The sequence below is a fragment of the Neolamprologus multifasciatus genome, chromosome 19 (assembly GCF_963576455.1).
Source record: "Neolamprologus multifasciatus chromosome 19, fNeoMul1.2, whole genome shotgun sequence".
NCBI classification, from domain to species: Eukaryota; Metazoa; Chordata; class Actinopteri; order Cichliformes; family Cichlidae; genus Neolamprologus; species Neolamprologus multifasciatus.
Window position 1 is genome coordinate 292911 of NC_140457.1, and position 19409 is coordinate 312319.

At 49.7% G+C, this 19409-nt stretch overlaps 3 protein-coding genes across 5 annotated transcripts; 1 reads left to right on the forward strand and 2 right to left on the reverse strand.

Annotated features, from left to right (window-relative positions):
* Positions 1 to 1380: 1380 nt before the first annotated feature.
* atg14 (autophagy related 14) lies at positions 1381 to 7999 on the reverse strand. The gene is made up of 11 exons (XM_085143275.1): positions 7520 to 7999; positions 4809 to 4871; positions 4600 to 4642; positions 4223 to 4304; positions 3912 to 4149; positions 3585 to 3811; positions 3208 to 3325; positions 3025 to 3115; positions 2819 to 2904; positions 2558 to 2732; positions 1381 to 2388 (listed from the first exon to the last, which is right to left on the reverse strand). The coding sequence occupies exons 1-11, from the start codon at positions 7768 to 7770 to the stop codon at positions 2266 to 2268; spliced, it is 1497 nt and encodes a 498-aa protein (XP_084999401.1). The 5' UTR covers positions 7771 to 7999; the 3' UTR covers positions 1381 to 2265.
* Positions 8000 to 9575: 1576 nt separating this feature from the next.
* tbpl2 (TATA box binding protein like 2) lies at positions 9576 to 13496 on the reverse strand. 3 transcript variants are annotated; one of them, XM_085143279.1, is made up of 8 exons: positions 12802 to 13241; positions 12095 to 12293; positions 11799 to 12015; positions 11174 to 11261; positions 11007 to 11098; positions 10751 to 10918; positions 10581 to 10675; positions 9688 to 10008 (listed from the first exon to the last, which is right to left on the reverse strand). In XM_085143279.1, exons 1-8 carry the CDS (start codon positions 12847 to 12849, stop codon positions 9932 to 9934), a joined length of 984 nt encoding a protein of 327 aa, XP_084999405.1. In that variant the 5' UTR covers positions 12850 to 13241; the 3' UTR covers positions 9688 to 9931. The 3 variants fall into 3 exon arrangements, with proteins under 3 accessions (XP_084999404.1, XP_084999405.1, XP_084999402.1); XM_085143276.1 differs by having other exon boundaries at positions 9897 to 10008; positions 10451 to 10675; positions 12802 to 13496; XM_085143278.1 differs by lacking the exon at positions 10581 to 10675 and having other exon boundaries at positions 9576 to 10008; positions 12802 to 13248.
* Positions 13497 to 14767: 1271 nt separating this feature from the next.
* jmjd7 (jumonji domain containing 7) lies at positions 14768 to 18876 on the forward strand. The gene is made up of 9 exons (XM_085143280.1): positions 14768 to 15427; positions 16121 to 16274; positions 16442 to 16580; positions 16660 to 16777; positions 17473 to 17529; positions 17645 to 17740; positions 17818 to 17894; positions 18253 to 18412; positions 18510 to 18876. Exons 1-9 carry the CDS (start codon positions 15379 to 15381, stop codon positions 18596 to 18598), a joined length of 939 nt encoding a protein of 312 aa, XP_084999406.1. The 5' UTR covers positions 14768 to 15378; the 3' UTR covers positions 18599 to 18876.
* Positions 18877 to 19409: the final 533 nt, after the last annotated feature.

Below are 19409 nucleotides of genomic sequence, written 5' to 3' on the forward strand. Positions count from 1 at the left end.
AACGTTGAACCCGAGGGCGGGTAACCGGAATAAAGTTGAACCTGAGGGCGGGTAACCGGAATAACATTAACCCGAGGGCGGGTAACCGGAATAACTTTAACCCGAGGGCGGGTAACCGGAATAACGTTAACCTAGCGTCCAAACGATGGCGGCTCCTACAACTCAAAATCGCAGCTCAGCTCAGGTGTGTGCACGTTGTGTGATAAATCAAGCGCCGCTGACAGGAATCGTGCTCAGGGATTCATCCACATCAGTAAGAGTGTAAATGAATGAATGAGAGAGAGGCAGTCACAGGAGAGAGCAGGGGTCAGTTACAGTGTAGTTTAACTAAGGTTTAGGTGAACAGATAACAGCTTAGTTTGTACTTACACCTGCTGAGACTGAAGGCTGCATGGTGCTCTCAGGGACACAGAAAGATCTGATACTGGCTAGAAATAAAATAAGAACCGTTTAGTACACTCACAACGAAACTCCGCGTCAGGGAAGGTAAACCTTCACTACAAGCACACCTGAAGGAAGCCCAGGTGGGTCAGGAGGACCGTGGTAACGGATGGTTGCACTCATTACAGTCACTCTGTGCAGGTAGGAGGATCCTGCAGGTGGGCGTCAGCAGCATGCAGTGAAGTGAACCTGCAGATGTGACGAATGCCTGTTGGATGAACGGCACCACCCTGGAACATGAGCGGGGCACAGGGCAGACCCAGAGGGACACATCCCAGCTGCAACACAGCAGGACTCGTGTTACGGGAACACGCTGCATGCTGGTGGAGACGATGGTGACTCTGATCATCCTCAGGACCGAATACAAACTGATCTTTATCGTTTCTGCTCACATCCCGAAACATTTTCATTAACTTTGACTGTAATAAGCTTTGTTGGCCGCGGGCTGGCCCTGTTGTTCTGTCTCCACCTGTTTTGTTTCTCCACCAACCTGCTCGCCTGGTCCTGTGCCACGAACACCATGCAGCCTGGGATCCGTGTGACATCACAGGAACTGCTCAGTCATGTGAAATCATCACCTGTCCACGCTCACCTTGTGCCTGCTGTGACAGACCCATCAGCTGGAGCCGTCCAATCAGACAGCCTGAGCTCAGGTGTTCACACCTGCAGAGCACAGACAGCAGACGCTGACGTCCCGCCAGCATCAGCGGGTGAAGTCTTTAAATCTATCAACACGCCGTGGCGTGAATCGTGCGGTTACTGTGGAGATGCTGTGCATCCTCACACACACGGCTATTACAGGTGTACACTCACCTGTGCTTCAACCCACCTGCAGGCACAGGTGAAGCTGCCTGTACAGCATGTGGATGTCAGCACCTCTTGTGGCCCCTGAGGTTAAAGGTCAACGCACGCACACTCTATTAAAAACTCAACTTCAGATTCAAAAAGCAGAAAACAGGATTTTATTTCAAACGTCACACAAACTGAAACACTTCAAATAAAACATGTCCGTCCATAAACCGCCATCATCATCACCAGCTCAGCGAAACAGCGTGAGGCGGCCCGGTCAGCTGACTCCCATCGATCAGAGCGAGCTCACCCACACCTTCAAGCAGCGAGACGATCGCAGTGTTACCTCCTCGCCCAATCAGGATGTACGTTACAGAGCAACGGCTTTTCAGGACCCAATCACAGACAGCTGTTCTCTGTCCAGTCAGAAAGGAGCAGCAGGTCAAAGGTCGGCGTCGGCCGAAGGTTTGATTCCAGCTGATCTGTGATGGCAGCTCGATTTTCTAAACTGGAGCCAATCAGAAGAGACGATGCACGCTCCGCCCACAGGAAGAAACTTTGTTTTTGAATGAGGCTGAAAATGTACAAGAAAAACTGAAAATAGTGTTTTCATAAAAACGAGTCAGGCTTGGAGCGGCGCCGGAGCACAATCCTCCAATCAGAGCGCATGTTGACCTCGTGGCATCCTGCTGAACGCGAGCGCTTCCAGTTTCTCATCACGACCTTAAAGGTCACAAAGGACACGTCAGGTCACCGTGACGCCGACACGCTGGAGACTGAGCCACGCCTGTGCGTGGAGCTTACTGCAGAGATTTTATTGCAAAAGAGCTCCGCCCCTCCAGACTGTAACAACCTCGTCCAATCAGAGTGAGCGGCTCCGCGATACGACCTCACAGGAGAAAAAAAGTTAAACCAATCAAATCAGCAGTGACGCGTCAGCAGGACCTCTCAGCTCCTCAAACGTTTGCAGAGTCTGAAGCGCTGATGGTGACCTCTGACCCCTGAGATACAAACAAGCCCCGGGACTCCGCAGGGTCAGCGCTGGCCAGTGTAGGTTCTGAGCCAGGAGCTGACGGAGGCGGCGGCGGATGAGATCATCCCTCCGGTATTGGCGGCGGGCTGCGAGACCTGCAGGGCACTCTGGGAAAGATCCATGGACTGCAGGAGGACAGAGGAGGAAGAGGAGAGGTTAGAGGTCACGAGGCGGAGCCCCGTAACTCCTCTGCACTGATGTCTGAGCTATGGAGGTCACAGTGACTCCTCCCCTCAGGCGCCCCCGCCCGCTGCTGCGTCCTTCACGAGCAGCTCGGTGCTCAGGTGTGTTTACCTGTGAGGGGATATCACAGAACCGCGGGCTGGGCACCGTCTCCCAGTCCGTCCCCAGGTCCGTCTCGTCGTCCGTCACCGCTTCGTCTCCGCTCTCCTCCGCCGGCCCCTCCGCCTCTGGCTCCACGAACTCCATGGACTCCTCCAGGTCGGCGCACACCTCGAACGGACCCGTCCTGAAGCACACGGGTAAACATGGCGTCACCCTCAATCAGCAGATCGCACCCACGTTTCCCTGAAATCAAACACTTCGCCCTCTCACCTGCCCAGGCTGTCGTTGTCGGGGGCAACCAGAAACACGATGTTCCTCAGGGTGTGATGGAGGTGGAGCTTCTCGCTGTCAACGTGCTGAACACAGAGAAACGGGGTGAGAGGCGGGAACACAGAGACGGATCAATCAGAATCAGTCCTGCAGCGTCTCAGAGTCGCCGCGACACAGAAGACGGACAAACGGCGTGCGAGTCTCACCTGAGAGAAGCACAGGTGGAGCACGTTGGTGTTCAGCTTGCTCAGAGCTCGGGTGAAGCGGTAGCGGCTCAGATTGTCTCCGCAGAACTCGCTGAGAAAACAAACAGCACAGAGCAAAGATTAAAGATGGACGCCGCGAAATCGACCTACAGCTGAGCGGCGCCACTTTTCAAACGTTCCCACCTGTTGCAGAGCTTCTTGGGCAGGTTGACGTCCAGCATGTGGGACAGGATGGTGACGAGCTGCGTGGTGTAGCAGAGGGCGGCGCTGATGGTGTGAGCCGGGTTAATGTGGTCCAGCTCTGCGGCAAAAGGAGGTCAAAGGTCAGGACAGGGTCACCTGAAACCTTTTCAAACGAAAGTTTTCTGAGCACCCGCATAAAAATACTCATTATTAAAAAAATTAGAAGTAAATGAAGTATTTTAAAATAATAACAACAACAACAACAACGTCAGATAAATACAAGAACAAACTTCTGTCTGAGAAGAAATCTGAACTCAGGGAAAAAATGAGATCAGTTATCAGTAAGACCACTAAAGCTCCGCCTCCTCACTCTTCACCTGGGCCCTGATTGGTGCTCTTCTCCTCCACCCAGCTGTAGTAAGCGGAGCAGTCTCCGTTGCTGGGCAGGGCCACAGGGGGCCCCGTGATGCTGATGCTTGTCTCTCCGTTCTGGTCGTCCCAGATCCAGCGTCCCGACAGGTAGGTGGTCCTGCGGGCCTCGGCCAGCTCGCTCACCGTGCTCGAGGTCAGCGGGTCGCACTCGGCCAGGACGTCCGCGGGGTCTCTAATGGACACACAGAGGGGCAGAGAGCGGGATGACAACACGTTTGCTCCATCAGTCCCATCAGAGGTGTTCCTGAAACGCAGAAGGCTCCACCCCCTACCTGCTGCCCAGTTTCTCCTCCTGCATGGGGAAGATGTGGGTGGTGAGGTCGCGGATGTGCTCCCGCCGCAGTGCGGCGAGCTGGCTCAGTCGGCTCTGCAGGTCTCGACTGCGTTTCTCCATCAGCTCACCGAGACGCCGGTTGTGGCGCTCGATCTTGTCGCGTTTCTCACCGTGGCGAACGGCCCGGCGCTGCAGCCGCTGGACGTCCTCCTGACACCTGGAGAGGCGCTCGTTATCTGCGGCAGGAGGGGGAAACGGGTCACGTGACAGCTCACGCACCGTGTCAGTTTTAAACCTGCTGACACTCACCGTGCCTCGCCTCCTCGTTGCCCCAGGCAACCGCCTCCTTTAGCTGCTCCACCTTCATCTTACACGACATGATCTTCCATTTCTGAGGACGACAACAGCAACTGGCTTTTAATCAGATTTGAACTTTAATCTGTTCACATTTTTATTTATGCAAACAAGTTAAAACATCTGAATTTATTTCTCTCATTTCTGCCTCTCAGCTGGAGGTCAGAGGTCAGAGGTGCCGCACAGATGCACCTGACGTGCTCTCGGAGAGGATGGGAGGAGCTACAGCGCATTAAAAACTGCAGGTGAGCTCACTGAAGGTAACATTACAGAGCAGAGGAGCGATAAGGAGGCAGCCACGTGAACGCACACCTGTGCAGCTGTGAACTCACCATCTCGTCAGCCAGCAGCTTCCTGTTCATGGCCTGCACAACGCTGTGAGGACAGAAGATGTCACAGGTTATCTCCACAGCTGCTGTCACCAAAAACACACAAACATCTGCAACACCTGCACAGGTGCTGCCTCAAACAGCTTCACTCGCCCTCCCTCAGTCCACAGCCGTTTGTGACATCACCTGTACCTGTGAGCAGCAGGTGTTACCTCTGCTGCAGCTGCTCCTTCTCCCCCTTCAGCTTCTTCAGCCGCTCAAGCTTCTCAGTGTACCTGCAGACAAACAGCAGAGAGTTCACCTGCAGTAGATAAAGCCTCACACCTGAGAGCTAGCCCGACGTCCCGGGGCTAGCGGTTTTTCCAGTCGGGCTACCAGAATCTATCTCTGCCCTGCCCGTCAGGCTGTCGTAGGAAGGAAAAATCTATGTCAATGCTTTTGCATTCTTTCAGAAATGTAGCTGGGTAATTATGTCATCGGTGAGCCACTGTCAATATGTGACATATTGAAATCATGTTTGAATTTGCGCTTGTTTTTGCTTTCACTTTGCAATCGGCGAACTGTGTATAGAGAGCGGCAGCACTGATTGGTGAGTGATGATCATTTGCGCACCAATTCCTCTGACATCATCTTATCAATCGTTAGCTTACTATGCAAACATGACAAGTGAAATCTCCCGCAGCTCAAACATGTGAGAGGTTGATCGCGCAGAGAGGCGCTGAGCGTTATGTGAGTGTCTGTGTAAAAGCAGCAGGATATATATTTTAGTTCTGCTGAGCCAAATAAGACAAGTCAGGGTGAAGAAGTGACAGCCAAAGAAAAGCTTACCACAAAACGGAAAAGTTATGACAAATCAGACTATAAGGCAAAAAGAAAGTGCAGCTTTATGGTTTCATGGACAAAAGAATTTCTGTGGCTGCAATATGACGAGCTAAATAACCAGGGCTGCACATAAGTGGTCCGCAGGTGCACATTCAGAACCAGAAAACTTTATTGATCCCTGGGGGAAATTATTTTTTGTTACAGTGCTCCATTATAAACAAACATTAACAGACAGACAACACGCTAACTAAGAATAATAAGATATATACATATATATATACACAAAGTCACTTATTAATAAATATCTGAAAAAGAAAAAGGTGTAGTTGTTGCAGTAAACAGTGTGTTGGGTGGAGGAGTTGTACAAGGAGCCACAGGCAGGAAAGATTTCCTGTGTCGTTCAGTGGTGCATTATGGGTAATCTCAGTCTCTCACTGAGCGTGCTCCGGTGACTGACCAGCACATCATGGAGTGGGTGGGAGGTGTTATCCAACATTGTCTTTATCTTGGACAACATCTGCCTCTCCGACACACCTTGAGGGAGTCCAGCTCCATCCCCACAACATTACTGGCCTTACGGATCAGTTTATTGAGTCTGTTGGCATCTGCTACCCTCAGCCTTGGTGCAGAATGTGCTGTGAAAATCCCACTCTAGTGGACAAAAACAGCCTTTTATATGGACGCAAACGCGTGTTGCAACTTCTTATCTGGTGTGCGTCTTTTATTTTGACAGCGAATGCGCACATGCGGACCACTTATGTGCACCCGTGTAAATAACATAATGTTCTGGGTGTGTTGTTGGTTTTCCCTCGATTTCTGAGTCGACAAGCGCCTTTGTTACTGGGACCAGTCATTTTAAGAAAGGCCTCCATTAGAACCCATGAGAAATGCAAGAAATGCATTATTGCTCAGTCTGCAATATCTTTCCCAGAACAAACACCAATTGCAAATAACAAACTAAAAATAAACCTGAAAAATCAGTTTAGAGCAGCTACTATGTTGCAGAGAGTGAACTACCACTGGCACAATTCAGCAGTGTTTGAAAACTTCAAACAGCAAACGGCCTCGATCTTGGTTCCACTTGCCTCTTACCCGTGACTTCAGTGGAAATTTCAAATTCAGGATCTGACACAGACTGATTCATGTCCTACACAGTTCTTACAAGTTCATAGAAATTTCTGTTCAATTAGAACCAAGTATTTGAGTTGATGGTTGTAATTTTTATACAATGTTGTAATTTGTGTTTCAACATTTTTTTGATTAATGTTTTGTTTTCTTTACAATAATATTGTAACGGAAACAAAAGAGGAAACAAAACATCAATCAAAAAATTGCTCTCTTTTTTATTCGGGCTACTTAAATTAATTTTGGGCTACCAAAAACTGATGAGTCCCTGCCCTAAGGGCTACCAGGGATTTTGAAATTTTGCGAGCCCTGCACTCTGTAACACAGCAGCTAGCCACCAGGCTAACAATACCAGAGCAGGTCAACACACGATAACCTGAGACCTAGCAGACTTACAAAACTGAGCTAACCGGCCAAATAAAGCTTAAAAAGGCTAACCGAGGCTAATCTAGCTGAGCTAACAGTAACAGATGTTGATACAAAGGCTAACCGAGCTGAGCTAACAAACTACCTGAAAGTTACTTAGCTAACCACTGTTAGCTGCTAATGCTAAGCGCCGTTTTCAGGTTAGTTTACACCTTTTTAAAGACGAGACGGTGCGACTGTGGAGTATTAGCGTGTCACGCCTCCGGTCATTACACCGTAACTTCTGACGTTTGAGAAAATAAAGAAGAGTTTCTGATTTTAATAATAATCGCGCTTCGGTTTAGCTGAAACACCTGTTTCACCACAGCAGTGTTATTTGGGCTCCACGCTTCGGCTAATGTCCCCACCAACAGAGCAGTCAGACACAAAGAAAGCCGTGAAAAGCGTTTTTTTAAGACGCAGTCGGTGCTCACAACGACGCCGAACGGCACCGACAGCTCCCGTTATCCTCAGGCGAAACGGAGCAGCTGCCCGGTGCTGCGTGTCCGCAGAGGAACGTAGGAACGGGAAACTTTGAGCTGCGTCGGTGGAATTCGGCTCCGGTGTTTACCTCTCTGTGTTCCTGCCGTCGAAGTACACAAAGTCTCCGGCCTGCACGCAGCGAGCGCAGGTAAGCCTGCGGCGGGAGGTGCTGCACAGAGGGCAGCGCTCCACGGCCACGTACAGCCCCTCCGCGTCGTCCACGGACTCCAGCATAACGCAGCCCTGCGCGGAGTGGGCCGAGGCCGGCAGTGGAGGGCGCAGTGACGGCCGGGCCGCAGAGGCTGGAGCGGGCCGGGCCGGGCCGGCGGAGGACGCCATGCTAGCTGCGCTGTCTGCGGCTCCGCGAAGGTCGGCCTGCCGCTAACGTCTCATAGTTTAGAACCGACGCACAGCTGTAACCCGAGGACAGACCGCCACTTCCTCTTTCCTCTCACAGCGTGACGGGTTTGTTTATCTGATGGCGTCACGGGTGGGCGGGGTCAGGCATACGTCACCATAAAACATGGGAGGTTGTTAAAAGTAATTGTGTTCACAGAGCTCAACGTGAACGACTCATCAGGTGATCGGAGGGTTGGTGGTTCGATTCCTGGCTTCCCCAGTCTGCATGCCAAGTATCCTTAAACAGGATACGAACCCCGGGTCACTCTCTGATGCTGCATCGGAGTGTGGATGTTGTAGAAGCACCGAGTGCTGCATAAGAATCAGTCCATTTATTCTGTGAAGTCATGAACTCTGCAGCCCCCACGGAGATTTAAACACGAGCCTCCCATTGGGTCATTACTGCAGGGATTAATAGGTTTAACAATTTCTATGACTCTGTGGTGGCCTCGGCCATCTTCTATGGTGTGGTCTGCTGGGGCGGCAGCATCTCTGCTGGGGACAGGAAGAGACTGAACAGGCTGATCAGGGCCAGCTCTGTTCTGCCCTCTGGACCCAGTGGAGGTGGTGAGTGACAGGAGAACGGCAGCTAAGCTGTCATCCCTGTTGGACAACATCTCCCAGCCCATGCAGGAGACTCTGACAGCACTGAGCAGCTCCTTCAGTGGCTGCAGCACCCACGGTGTGGGACGGAGAGATTTCACAGGTCTTTCCTCCCCACTGCTGTCAGACTCCACAACAAAGACTCCAACTGATCAAACACATCCACACATGTGCAATAACACTAAGTGCAATACTCTTTTCTGACAAAGTTGCATTTTTACTCAGTTGTATAAAGCATTTGAATTTATTTATTTTTATCCTGTTGTATATTTTATTCTATTCAGTTGTGTACAGTATATTATTCTTATTGTATTCCAGCATTCTCTAATTGTTGCTGTATAACTTTGCACTGTCCTAACTTTGCTGTGACAAAACAAATTTCCCGCGTGTGGGACTAATAAAGTTTCTTTTCTTATCGTAGCCGAAAAGCTCCCAAACTCAGTTTCATCATAACAACAATTAACTCACAAAAAAAGTCAGCTTCAGTGAACAGGAGAGGATCTCAGAGAGGAGCGCTCTCAGATGTCTTAAACCTGTGGGGTGACATGTGCTGTGACTGTGGGAAATTAGACGGATCCAATTATTGGTGTTCTTCGAGCAAACAAAATCACGAGTGAAACGTGGAAGGACAGAAGCGAGCCGTCGTCTCCGATCGTCTCCAGGCTGACGGGGAAAGGTTGCGTGGGCTGACGAGCTCCTGGCAGAGGTGACTCAAGTCTACAGTGCAGGTTATGATCCAATCAGGTTTTAGTTCAGCCACATCATGTGACCTACAAAGTTATTCGTCTGTGGGGTTTAGTTTACGGATGACAGACAGATGAAACGATACCACAGCAGTGCACGCCGTCCTCACAGCTACAGGGGGGCCAATGAACTGTCAGCGTGAGACTGAGGGTTTGTTGCTGCTGCGTGTTTGTCCAGGATCGTCAAAGACTCAAACCTGAGCCCAGTTCACAAAACTCAGGCCGTCTCTGGATGTCTGATCAGTCAGGTGAAGAACTGCCCTTCAGAATAAAACCGCTGTAATGTTTTTCAGAATAAAAGTTTGAAAGCCATGCGAAAGGCTATGAAGAGCAGTTTGTTGGAATAACGTACTCCAGATGAGTCTTTTTGTGTCTGGTGTGTTTCCCACAGTTACCGACGCTCAGGTGTGAAAAGCTCATATTAAATTTGGGGTTTTGAGCAACACCTTCTTCCAAACTGCTCCTGCGCTGCAGCTTCAACCGCTCAGTAAAGATGGTTTTAAAGGCCGTACAACGTACATAGACACCTTTATTATGTTCAACAGCTGATGTCTCCACATTTATTCACTCAGTGGAAATGTGTGTATGAAAACACTGAAGTCACATGACTCTTAGAAAACAGATTCTCGGGATGGTGAACTCTTTGAGACTCTAAAACAAATCCCATCCCATAACTCTGCAGTGCGACTCAAAGTAAAACATATTTAGCCCAAATATCGAATCAGATATGTACACAGGAACAGGAAGTGCCGCTCTCACTGCTTCCTGAAGCCCTTCAGGATCGGATAAATGTTCTCGAACGCTTCGTAGATCTCGGCTCGCTCTTTGGCTCCTGGAAGGCAACAGCTCGGTGATTAGCACGGTGTCATTCGGTCCCATTTCATGATTATAAGAGTCACATTTCTGAGATTTTCAAAATAAAATACAGCATGGATAGAAAGCAGCCGGTGTTACGTCATCATTTAGTCATGTTTCTACAGTTTGTTTTGCAGGAAGTCGTTTCTTAAGATCAGATCCACATTTTGGACTTGGCAACAAATCAAAGACAGACTTTCAGTTTACTTTGAGTTTCAGAGATATTTTAAAGATCATTTTCTTTAAACAGGATCGTTTTGGCCTCTTAATTGGATAGAGACAGTGGGCACAGAGCACAGGTCGGACTTGAACCCCGGCTGCTACTTTGTGGCCACGCCCCTCGCCCGTGAAGGTGAGCTGGTGCCCTTTAAGATCATGTGACTGCAGTCATTTTGTAAATGAAAGGCCTGTTTGCAGACCTGTGCTGAACGACTTGATCATGATTTCACACGAAGAAGATTTTGTCTGTAATCTGGTGACAGATCAGCCCCGTGTGGAAGCTGCAGTTTGTGTCTGTGCTGATGAACTCGGACGTGTGGCGGCGATTACCCGTCAGAACCACCTTCCCCGACACAAAGATGAGCAGGACGATTCGAGGCTTCACCATCCGGTAGATGAGTCCCGGAAACAGCTCCGGCTCGTAACTGTGGAGGGAACGCCGGTCTGAGGAGCGCTTTAAATCAAGGTTAAACACCACGGGGATCAGGTGCGCCTCTTACCTGCTGAACTGCTGGTGGGTCAGAACCAGTCCTTCCAGTCTGATGGGGAAGCACACGTCACAGCTGGCCACCATGTTCTGGATCTTGAACTCCAGGAAGCGGGCGGGGAAACCGAGTTTCTGCACCACCCGGGCGTATTTCCGGGCCGCCAGGCGCGACTGCTCCTCACTGCACGTGCTCAGACACAGACGTGAGGGAGGTTACGCTTTCACGCAGCATGCTGCTCACACCTGAACCATCTGCGTGATGCACTGACCTCTTGGCTCCTGTGCACACCATCTTCCCAGAGCTGAAGATCAGAGCTGTTGTTCGTGGCTCGCGGATCCTCATGATGACCGCGGCGAAGCGCTGAAATGACACGAGAGCGATGAGCCCCGCTGGATGGCGTGGGATTCAGATCAGAACTTTCAGCGATGTCAGTACCTTTGGGTTGTACTCGGCGTTTCGGGCCTGCAGGGCGATGAACTTCAGATCCAGCGGACAGCCCAGGTTCACCGTGGAGACGATGTTCCTGCACAGGAAGCAAAGCAGGAAGTGAAGGTTAACCCGTGTCTGAAGCCCGCCACTCACACGACAATTTGGACGCCTGCGTGCAAGATGAGTTTAAAGGCACTTTTTGTTATCATCACCAGCAGGGGGCGGCGTTTCACCTGTGGGCGCTGCCTCGGTGCTCAGTCACAGCAGTTATTTCCTCACTTCCTGCCGTACTCAGGACTTCACCGTCATGAGCTTTAACCTCAGACTGTTTTTCCTCTTCCAGTTGTCATCAGACCAGGTGTGGATTAATGACATCACAGCCACATTAATGACATCACAGCCACAGCCGTCTGACCCAGATTGTATTATTGCACAACTGGTTTTCAAAGCAATCCTGTTAATCATTTACTGCACTAAAATTCTGCTTTTTGACCGCGTCACACAGCGCACCTCTGCAGGTCACCCTCAGCTCTGATTGGCTGTCTCCTGGAAGCCTCCCGAGGTGCTGGCATTATGGGGAGTTTAATACTGTATGAGAACCAGATGAAGAACGGCTTCAGCAGTGACTTACTGTAACTGCGGGATGATTCCTGACCTCTCTGTCACAGGGGTCACGGGGGTCATAGGGGTCATGGGGGTCATGGGATAGAAGGGGGAGGCCCTGGTCCCCGCTCCTGATGTGGACGCCTCCTGTGTGCCCTCGGTGGTTGTGGATTCCTGGGAGTTGTAGTCCACACCAACACCACTGTCCTGAGACACGTCCAGAGCTGCAGACCCGCCTTCCTCTCCTGGAATAACATGGCGTACAGGTGAGACGCGGTCACTGGCTGCTAGGTCGTACACGCCCACTGTCTGCTGATGTCATACCTGATACGTCATGGCTCGGTTCCTCCTGTGTGCTAAGCTCATCGGGAAGGAAACTGAGGTCAAGCTCGTCACCGGCCTCGCCGCTCGCTCCAGACTTCTCTGATGAGTAGGCGGGGTCCTGTGCCAATTGGGCGGGGTCCTGTGAAATGAGGGCAGGGCTTTGAAGACCAAGCCCCTCCCCCAGCATAAAGCCAGAGTCCTACAGGAGAAAGAAGCCTGAATAAGAGTTTGATTATACATTTGTTTGAGTAATGCCGCCTGTACCATCTCTCATTTCCAGTTTCATTAACGATTATTTACTGATTTGTTCTCAGATGACTCGCTCTAGTTCTTTGATAGTTGTGCAGCTCCTGTTCAGTTTGAATGGGTTTGCACGTAAAGGTGACGTTCTTCCTCTCAGTTCAGGACTGTCTGCAGGATTTTGAACACATTCACACTTTTCACAGATCTGAGGAGCCGAACGAGCACAGACGGGAAACAGTCGTTCAGCACAGAAGCTCAGAGGACCCAGAGCTGGCCTTCAGTACCAAATCTACACTCGACTGCTGGTTTACTTCATGTTTCATGGCTTTTCACAGATGCACGCTGAAGATCGGACTACTCCGGCTTTCACTGCACATTTTCTGTTTTAATGAGGCTCAGGGACTGAAGACCAGAGAGTCCAGACTCACCCAAACCTGCTGACATCACCTCTTCCTCACACTCACGTTTGCAATGGAGTCTTCAAAGTAACGCTCCAAAGCCGACTCGTCCATGACGCCACAGCATTTGACCTGATCCAGGTAACCATGGACAGCCTGATCCAGACCTGATCTCAGCACAGGTGCGTCCAATCAGGCACTCAGCAGCTGACAGCTTCCTGTTTGCTGCTCAGACTCAAACAGGCTCAGCTCCTGTCTGTCATCCTTTACATTTTAAATGATCACGTTTATTTTCACCTGCGGGGGGTGGAGCCTCACAAACTTCCTGTGTTTCCTCTCACTTTTCTGCTTCTCCACTGATGTTTCTGATGAAGCAGAAAAAAGAGAAGACGCCCCGACAGTGATGCATATTTCACTTCATAAAGAAGACCACGTGGTGTTTCACTACTCTGCTGGGGGTCGTGCACATGCTCCCACCCAGTGGCAGTCCTAGCCCCCCCCCGAAACCCTCAAATTTCTTGATATTCATTTATAATCTCCTCTGTTAGTCCTTGATATTTATAATTGAGTGATCTCTGTATATTAGTGCTATTGCTTAAACGTGTAAAATCTGTAACATAATGTTTGGAGTTTAGTCTGTTACTGTTGCTATTTTTACAGTTTCTTCTTGGAGTAATTGTAACTCACATAATTTCCTTAGAGATTAATAAAGTATTCTGACTCTGATTGGTTCAGGATGACCTGCCATTATCCAATCACACATCTGCTCACCTGCATCTGTTGCTCGTTTCTCTTCTTTTCTCTTTTTTCTAAACTGAGCATCTGATGGCTTTGAACTTTTCTTGTCCATCTTACATTGGTTTATTTTGCACTCCAGTATGAACACAAATCCCCCGTTGTGTGTGAGACTTTAAATCATCAAACTGTAAATTATAAATTTTAAATTGTCATTGATCCCTTTACCCCTGGTCCTAAAGTGTGTATTTATTTTCTTACTCTTCTTATATTTATTGTTTGTTTACTTGCACTGCTGTAACTGCAGCCTCGTCGTCTCGTCTCTCTGTATACTGGACTGTCTGTAGCAGAGATGACAATAAAGTTTACTTTGACTTCAGCAGCGAGCATGCGCACCGAGGGCAAATTTCGAATAAACATTGGTGCAAATTATAAGTCTGCATCATGTTGTCTGGTGTTTTCATGTTTGTTGTTTTGTTTTTATTTTGTTTTATATTTGGACTGGTTTGAATCCTATTTGCATGAACGATCCTTTTCTGTGGCTGCCTCTACACTTCCTCTTCTACTTTTCCTGCCTATGGTGTCCCACAAGGTTCAGTTTTGGGGCCTTTATTGTTCTTGCTGTATTTACTTCCTCTTCAGCACTTATTGAGGACTTTTAAGGACATTTCATATCACAGCTATGCAGATGATATTCAGTTATATACAGTGTTGGGACTAACGCGTTATTAAGTAACGCGTTACAGTAACGATAACGATAATTAGTTATTATGCCAAAATCAGGAACGTGTTACTCGTTACTGGGATTTAGATTTATGCTCGTTACTCGTTACTTCGTGTGGTGGCATCGCGGAGCTTCCACAGATTCAGTAACATTAGCAAGTGGTGGAGGCAGCAGGTGGAGGAGGGAGAGGGGAGGCAGGAGGAGCAGAGACCCGAGGCGGCCGCCGGTCCGAGCGTCAGGTGAACTGAACTTCAGGTAAGAAGTTATGACTGCAGTCCATCTGGGTCAGATATAAACCAAGCTTAGGTGGAGTTTATTTTTGTTATGCTGACTTTTCGTACTGCTACTAGCGAGCATGACGGAGTTTCTATACAGCTGGGCGGTGCTGTGATGTTACTGAGCCTGAGATCTGTGGACTCAGGGGTCGCTTTTAAAAAACAGCTAAAAACGCATCTTTTTAACTTGCTTTTGGTTGATTTTTATGTTTTAGCTTCTGTGAAGCACTTTGTGATTTTTATCTTGAAAGGTGCTGTATAAATAAAGTTTTACTTACTTATTTAGTTGGTTATTAGGCGCTGCTCCGCCCTCTCCTCCCTGCAGCGGGCCCCCCCCCCCGCAGACGGAGGCGGCCTTACTCCCAGCAAACGGCCGTAAGAACACCGATCGGCGCAATTCCCAAAATTCGCTGGCACGTCGGGGCAGCATCAGTACGAGCAACTCTTTTTGGCCGATGCCCGTGATGCCGGCCTGGGCAAAGGCCCATGTGGCCCATAACAGAAACCGCTCCTGCTCCCACCTGACAGTAAAGTGTCTGATTTTACTCGCAAGCAGGCAGCGAGCCTCAGCCTGAGCCACGGAGCAGCAGCTGGGACTGAATATTTTATGCCTGATTATTATCTGGATCATGATCAGCGGATTTATCGGCGCTCTGGATCAATAACTGCTTATGTGCTGCTGCAGTCCCTCCTCCCGCCAGCAGGGGGAATCCTGCTCTCACGTCAAACAGCGCAGGAACCCTCAATCTCTGCGCATGCTCACCGGAAGTAAACAAATCAGCATGGCAGCACGCTGCTCGGAAAGAAGCGATCAGCAGTATTGATAATAAACGTATCGATAGAGACAGTTATTGTCGCTGCTGAGGATTGATCATCGATCAACTGATGGTTTAATCAGTCAGCTGCAGGATGGACGCAGTGAGGAATCGACTGGCCGAGTGTTCACAGGAGGCTCACGGTGAGGCTCACAGCCCCGAGCATTGATCACAGATAGGGGACAGCTTCGGCTCTGGGACTATTTCTTTTGCCACAGAAAGTAGATCCGACTCAGAGCGGCTCACAGCGCATGCTCGTCATCGGGCTGAATGTTTGATGTTTACCTGTTTGGTTGAATTACACATGTGACACACCTGCCCTGCTGTGAGGGGAGGGGTCATAAAACCCACCCATCAGCAGATTAATAACTAACCTGGCCGTCTGCTTCCTGTCACGTGATGCCGTTGGTCTCTTAAACACCTGACAACATGCAGATCCACTGCTGAGAGGCTGTGCAGCGAATGAGGTCTGGATGATTAAAAATGGAGGGCAGTGTCTTTGGGCTGAGGTGGGGGCGGGGCCTCCTTTTGCAGGGCAAACTTTGCTGAGTGGGGGGGGTAAGATGTGTTTTTCATTCGTTTCCATGGTTTCAGCTTAAATGTCGCCGTGGTGACCCTTGCTGTCCTTACGTGACCAACCACGTGGAGTGTGGGCGGGGCTTTAGAGTTCTCCAGACTGTCATTAGAGGTGTGATCATGTAGTTTTAGAGCAAACAGGAAATGAGCTCACGTGATGATAACATGAACGACTGATGCTGACATCACTGCCCCACCCACCCATGTATCTCAGGTGTTTGCTTATCAATCAGCATTGCTGATCACTGACTACTTTTCAGATCTGTACCTGAACCAATCGGTGCCCTACCTGGACGGCCCACCTGAGCCGCTGCAGTTCCACCGTGACTGGATCGCTCCAAACAAGCCCTGCATCATCCGCAACGCCTTTAGCCACTGGCCAGCCCTGTCCAAGTGGAGCCCTGACTATCTGAGGTAAGCAAGCCCCGCCCACCCCGTCACTATGGTAACAGGTCAGCTCCTAATAAATGAAGTCAGGATTAGTTCATCCAGATAAGAGAGAGACATCCCGTGGAGCTCGTGCATCATCATTTTCAGGCTCGTCAGGTGTAGATGTCACATGATCGTTTTCTTCTCTGCAGGGAGAAGGTGGGGTCAAAGGTCATAAGCGTGGCAGTGACTCCAAATGGCTACGCTGACGCGGTAAATGGAGATCGATTCGTGATGCCTGAAGAGAGACAGATGAGCTTCTCCTCTGTTCTCGACATCATCGAGGGGAAGGTGAGACTGCACGCCGCTGTCTGAATGGCCCTGCGTGAACGCCACCTTACTAATAAAGTTGTCTTGATTGAATGTGCAGGTGGACAAAGGGGGCGGAGTCTTTTATGTCCAGAAGCAGTGCTCCAACCTGCTGCAGGAGCTGCCCGAGCTCACTGCTGACGTACAGCCGCACATTTCCTGGATGAGCGCGGCACTCGGTGAGCTGTTGGTCTGTCCGCGATGTTGACCAATCAGAGTGTCTCTCACAGATTTGCAGAATCCACAAACATCACAGGAAGTCGAGAGCATCACAATCCAGTCTGTGAAAAGGATGCGAGCGTGATGACGGTGATCTTGACAGGAAGCAGTTTCAGTGCGTTTCCTGTCAACTGGTCTCTGCATCTCCAGCCGAACTCCATAATTAACCTCAGTGTGTGAAGAGGACTCTCCATTTACATGCAAACTGGAGTCTATTAGATAGATATGATACAAACCACTGCAGCACAGTACCTGTAATACCTACAGCATGTTCTAATCGCTCTAATAGAATATTATGGTCGACAGTATCGAACGCTGCACTGAGGTCTAGCAGGACAAGCACAGAGATGAGTCCACTGTCAGAGGAAGAAGATCATTTGTAACCTTCACTAAGAAAATTAATTATTATAACAATAATTATTGAATGAAATTAAAATCAAAAAGCTCAGCAGATCCAGCAGCTTCTGTTTTGATTACAGAGGAAAATAAATCATCATGGTAGGGAAGGACCCCCCCCTCCCCGCTTTTGAATAACACACTGCCCTCCATGTTTCTCCTCCTGGCGTCCCTGCCGAGGTAACTGTGTGACCCAGAGGGGGGGCCCACCCCAGTGTGACCACCAGCTGACTGTTACCCTGCTGTTTTCTCCTTTCAGGAAAGTTGCCGGACGCTGTGAACTTTTGGCTGGGAGAGGCGAACGCCATCACCTCCAGTGAGACCCACGCCTTGCTCTCACACACACACACACACACACACACACACACACACACACACACACACACGCGTGTTGCGGCGTGGTGATGCTGATGCGTGTTCCTGTGTTTCAGTGCACAAAGATCACTACGAGAATCTTTACTGCGTCGTCTCTGGAGAGAAACACTTCGTCTTGATGCCGCCCACAGACCGCCCTTTCATCCCCTATGGTAACCATGGCAACCACCAAGTCTTCTCTACAGCAATAACCATCCACCTGTGGTAACCATGGTAACTATCTCCGCAGGTTTGTTCCAACCGGCCGTTTACCATCAGAGAGATGACGGCGAGTTCGAGGTCATCGATCAGAGCGACTCAGAGATGGTGCGTTCAGGTTTTCTTGGCCACGTCCACACTAATGCGTGTTCGTTTGAAAACGCAACGTTTTCTCTCCGTCCTCACGTCCACACTGAGACGCAGCGCTTTGAAAACACGGAGCTGTCCCGTCGTAGTGTGGACACATCGCACACTTTCTAAAACCAGTTTGTGCTGCACAGCTTTCCTTCAGCTCCGTTAATCCTCACTCAGCTTTGTGCAGGACTGGAAGTGTTTTCACAACCCTGTGAAAACGACAAAGCGCTCGTGTGGACGCGTTTTCAGACGAAAACCACGTTTTCAAATCTATCCGGGCTAGTGTGGACGCAGCCTGAGTCTCAGCACCTCATTTCAAACCCCCTCCCAGGTCCCGTGGATCCCTCTGGACCCGCTGAACCCGGACCTGGAGCGGTTCCCGCAGTACCGGCGGGCGCGGCCGCTCCACTGCAGCGTGAAGGCCGGAGAGATGCTGTACCTGCCGTCGCTGTGGTTCCACCACGTACAGCAGTCACACGGCTGCATCGCAGGTACCTGAACGCACCACGCTGTGGTTAACTTTACTTTGATCAGATGATCTCACTGAGGCGTTCGCACTAAACGCGTCCGCTCCCGTTTTGTCTGCAGTGAACTTCTGGTACGACATGGACTACGACATCAAGTACAACTACTTTCAACTGCTGGAGGCTCTGTGTGAGGTCACAACGTCCACGTGACATCACAGCGACAGTGCCACGTGGCCAATGAAGTTTTGTTTCTGTTTGCCGGTCAAAGTTGGTCAGAAAATACATTTGACTGAAGCTCCTCTCCTTCATCGTCGGAGTCGTCATCAGCAGCCATGGTTTCCCACGATTCTGTATTCACTTTGAGAATAAACTTTATTGATCTGTCACTGAAAGCTTCATCAGTAACGTTCACCTGGCGTGGATTGATTCCACTTCCTGTTAGTGCCTTTGAACGAGCTGCGGATCAATAAAAATTAAAGTCAAACTTTCTCTTTGTGAATTTAACGTTTGAATTACTGACAGTTTCTTTCCCTGAACAGCCGCCGCCTGCGAAGGTCGAGAAGTTAACGAGTTCCTGCTCGTGACACACGAATTGGCAGCGTTGTAGAAACCGCGGCCCCGACAGCAAAAGCAAAAATAAATTCCCCCTGAAAATGAAATGGTGATAAAAAGAATAAAATAGAAAACAAATAAAGAAACTTTAATGTCCTGAAACAGAAACCTTGTTCTTCCTGTAGGAGGTACTTTGTTTCTACATCTACTTCCTGTCCCGCCGCGCCCCTGGGGGCTGATGCTGCTTTTGCCGCCGTGCGTTGGAAGGAAGGACCGACAGACAGGAAACAATGAAAAAAGCTCTTTATTAAAGCACAGAAAAACGGAGCAGACAAACGACTCTAAAACTCTCAATCACCGACTCCACGCTCAAGGCCTCGATTCATCAATGATTATCAATCAGCTGATCGCACAGGAAACAAACACTCAAATGTAAACAAACAAGGTGCACAGAGAGGTCGTCGACCCC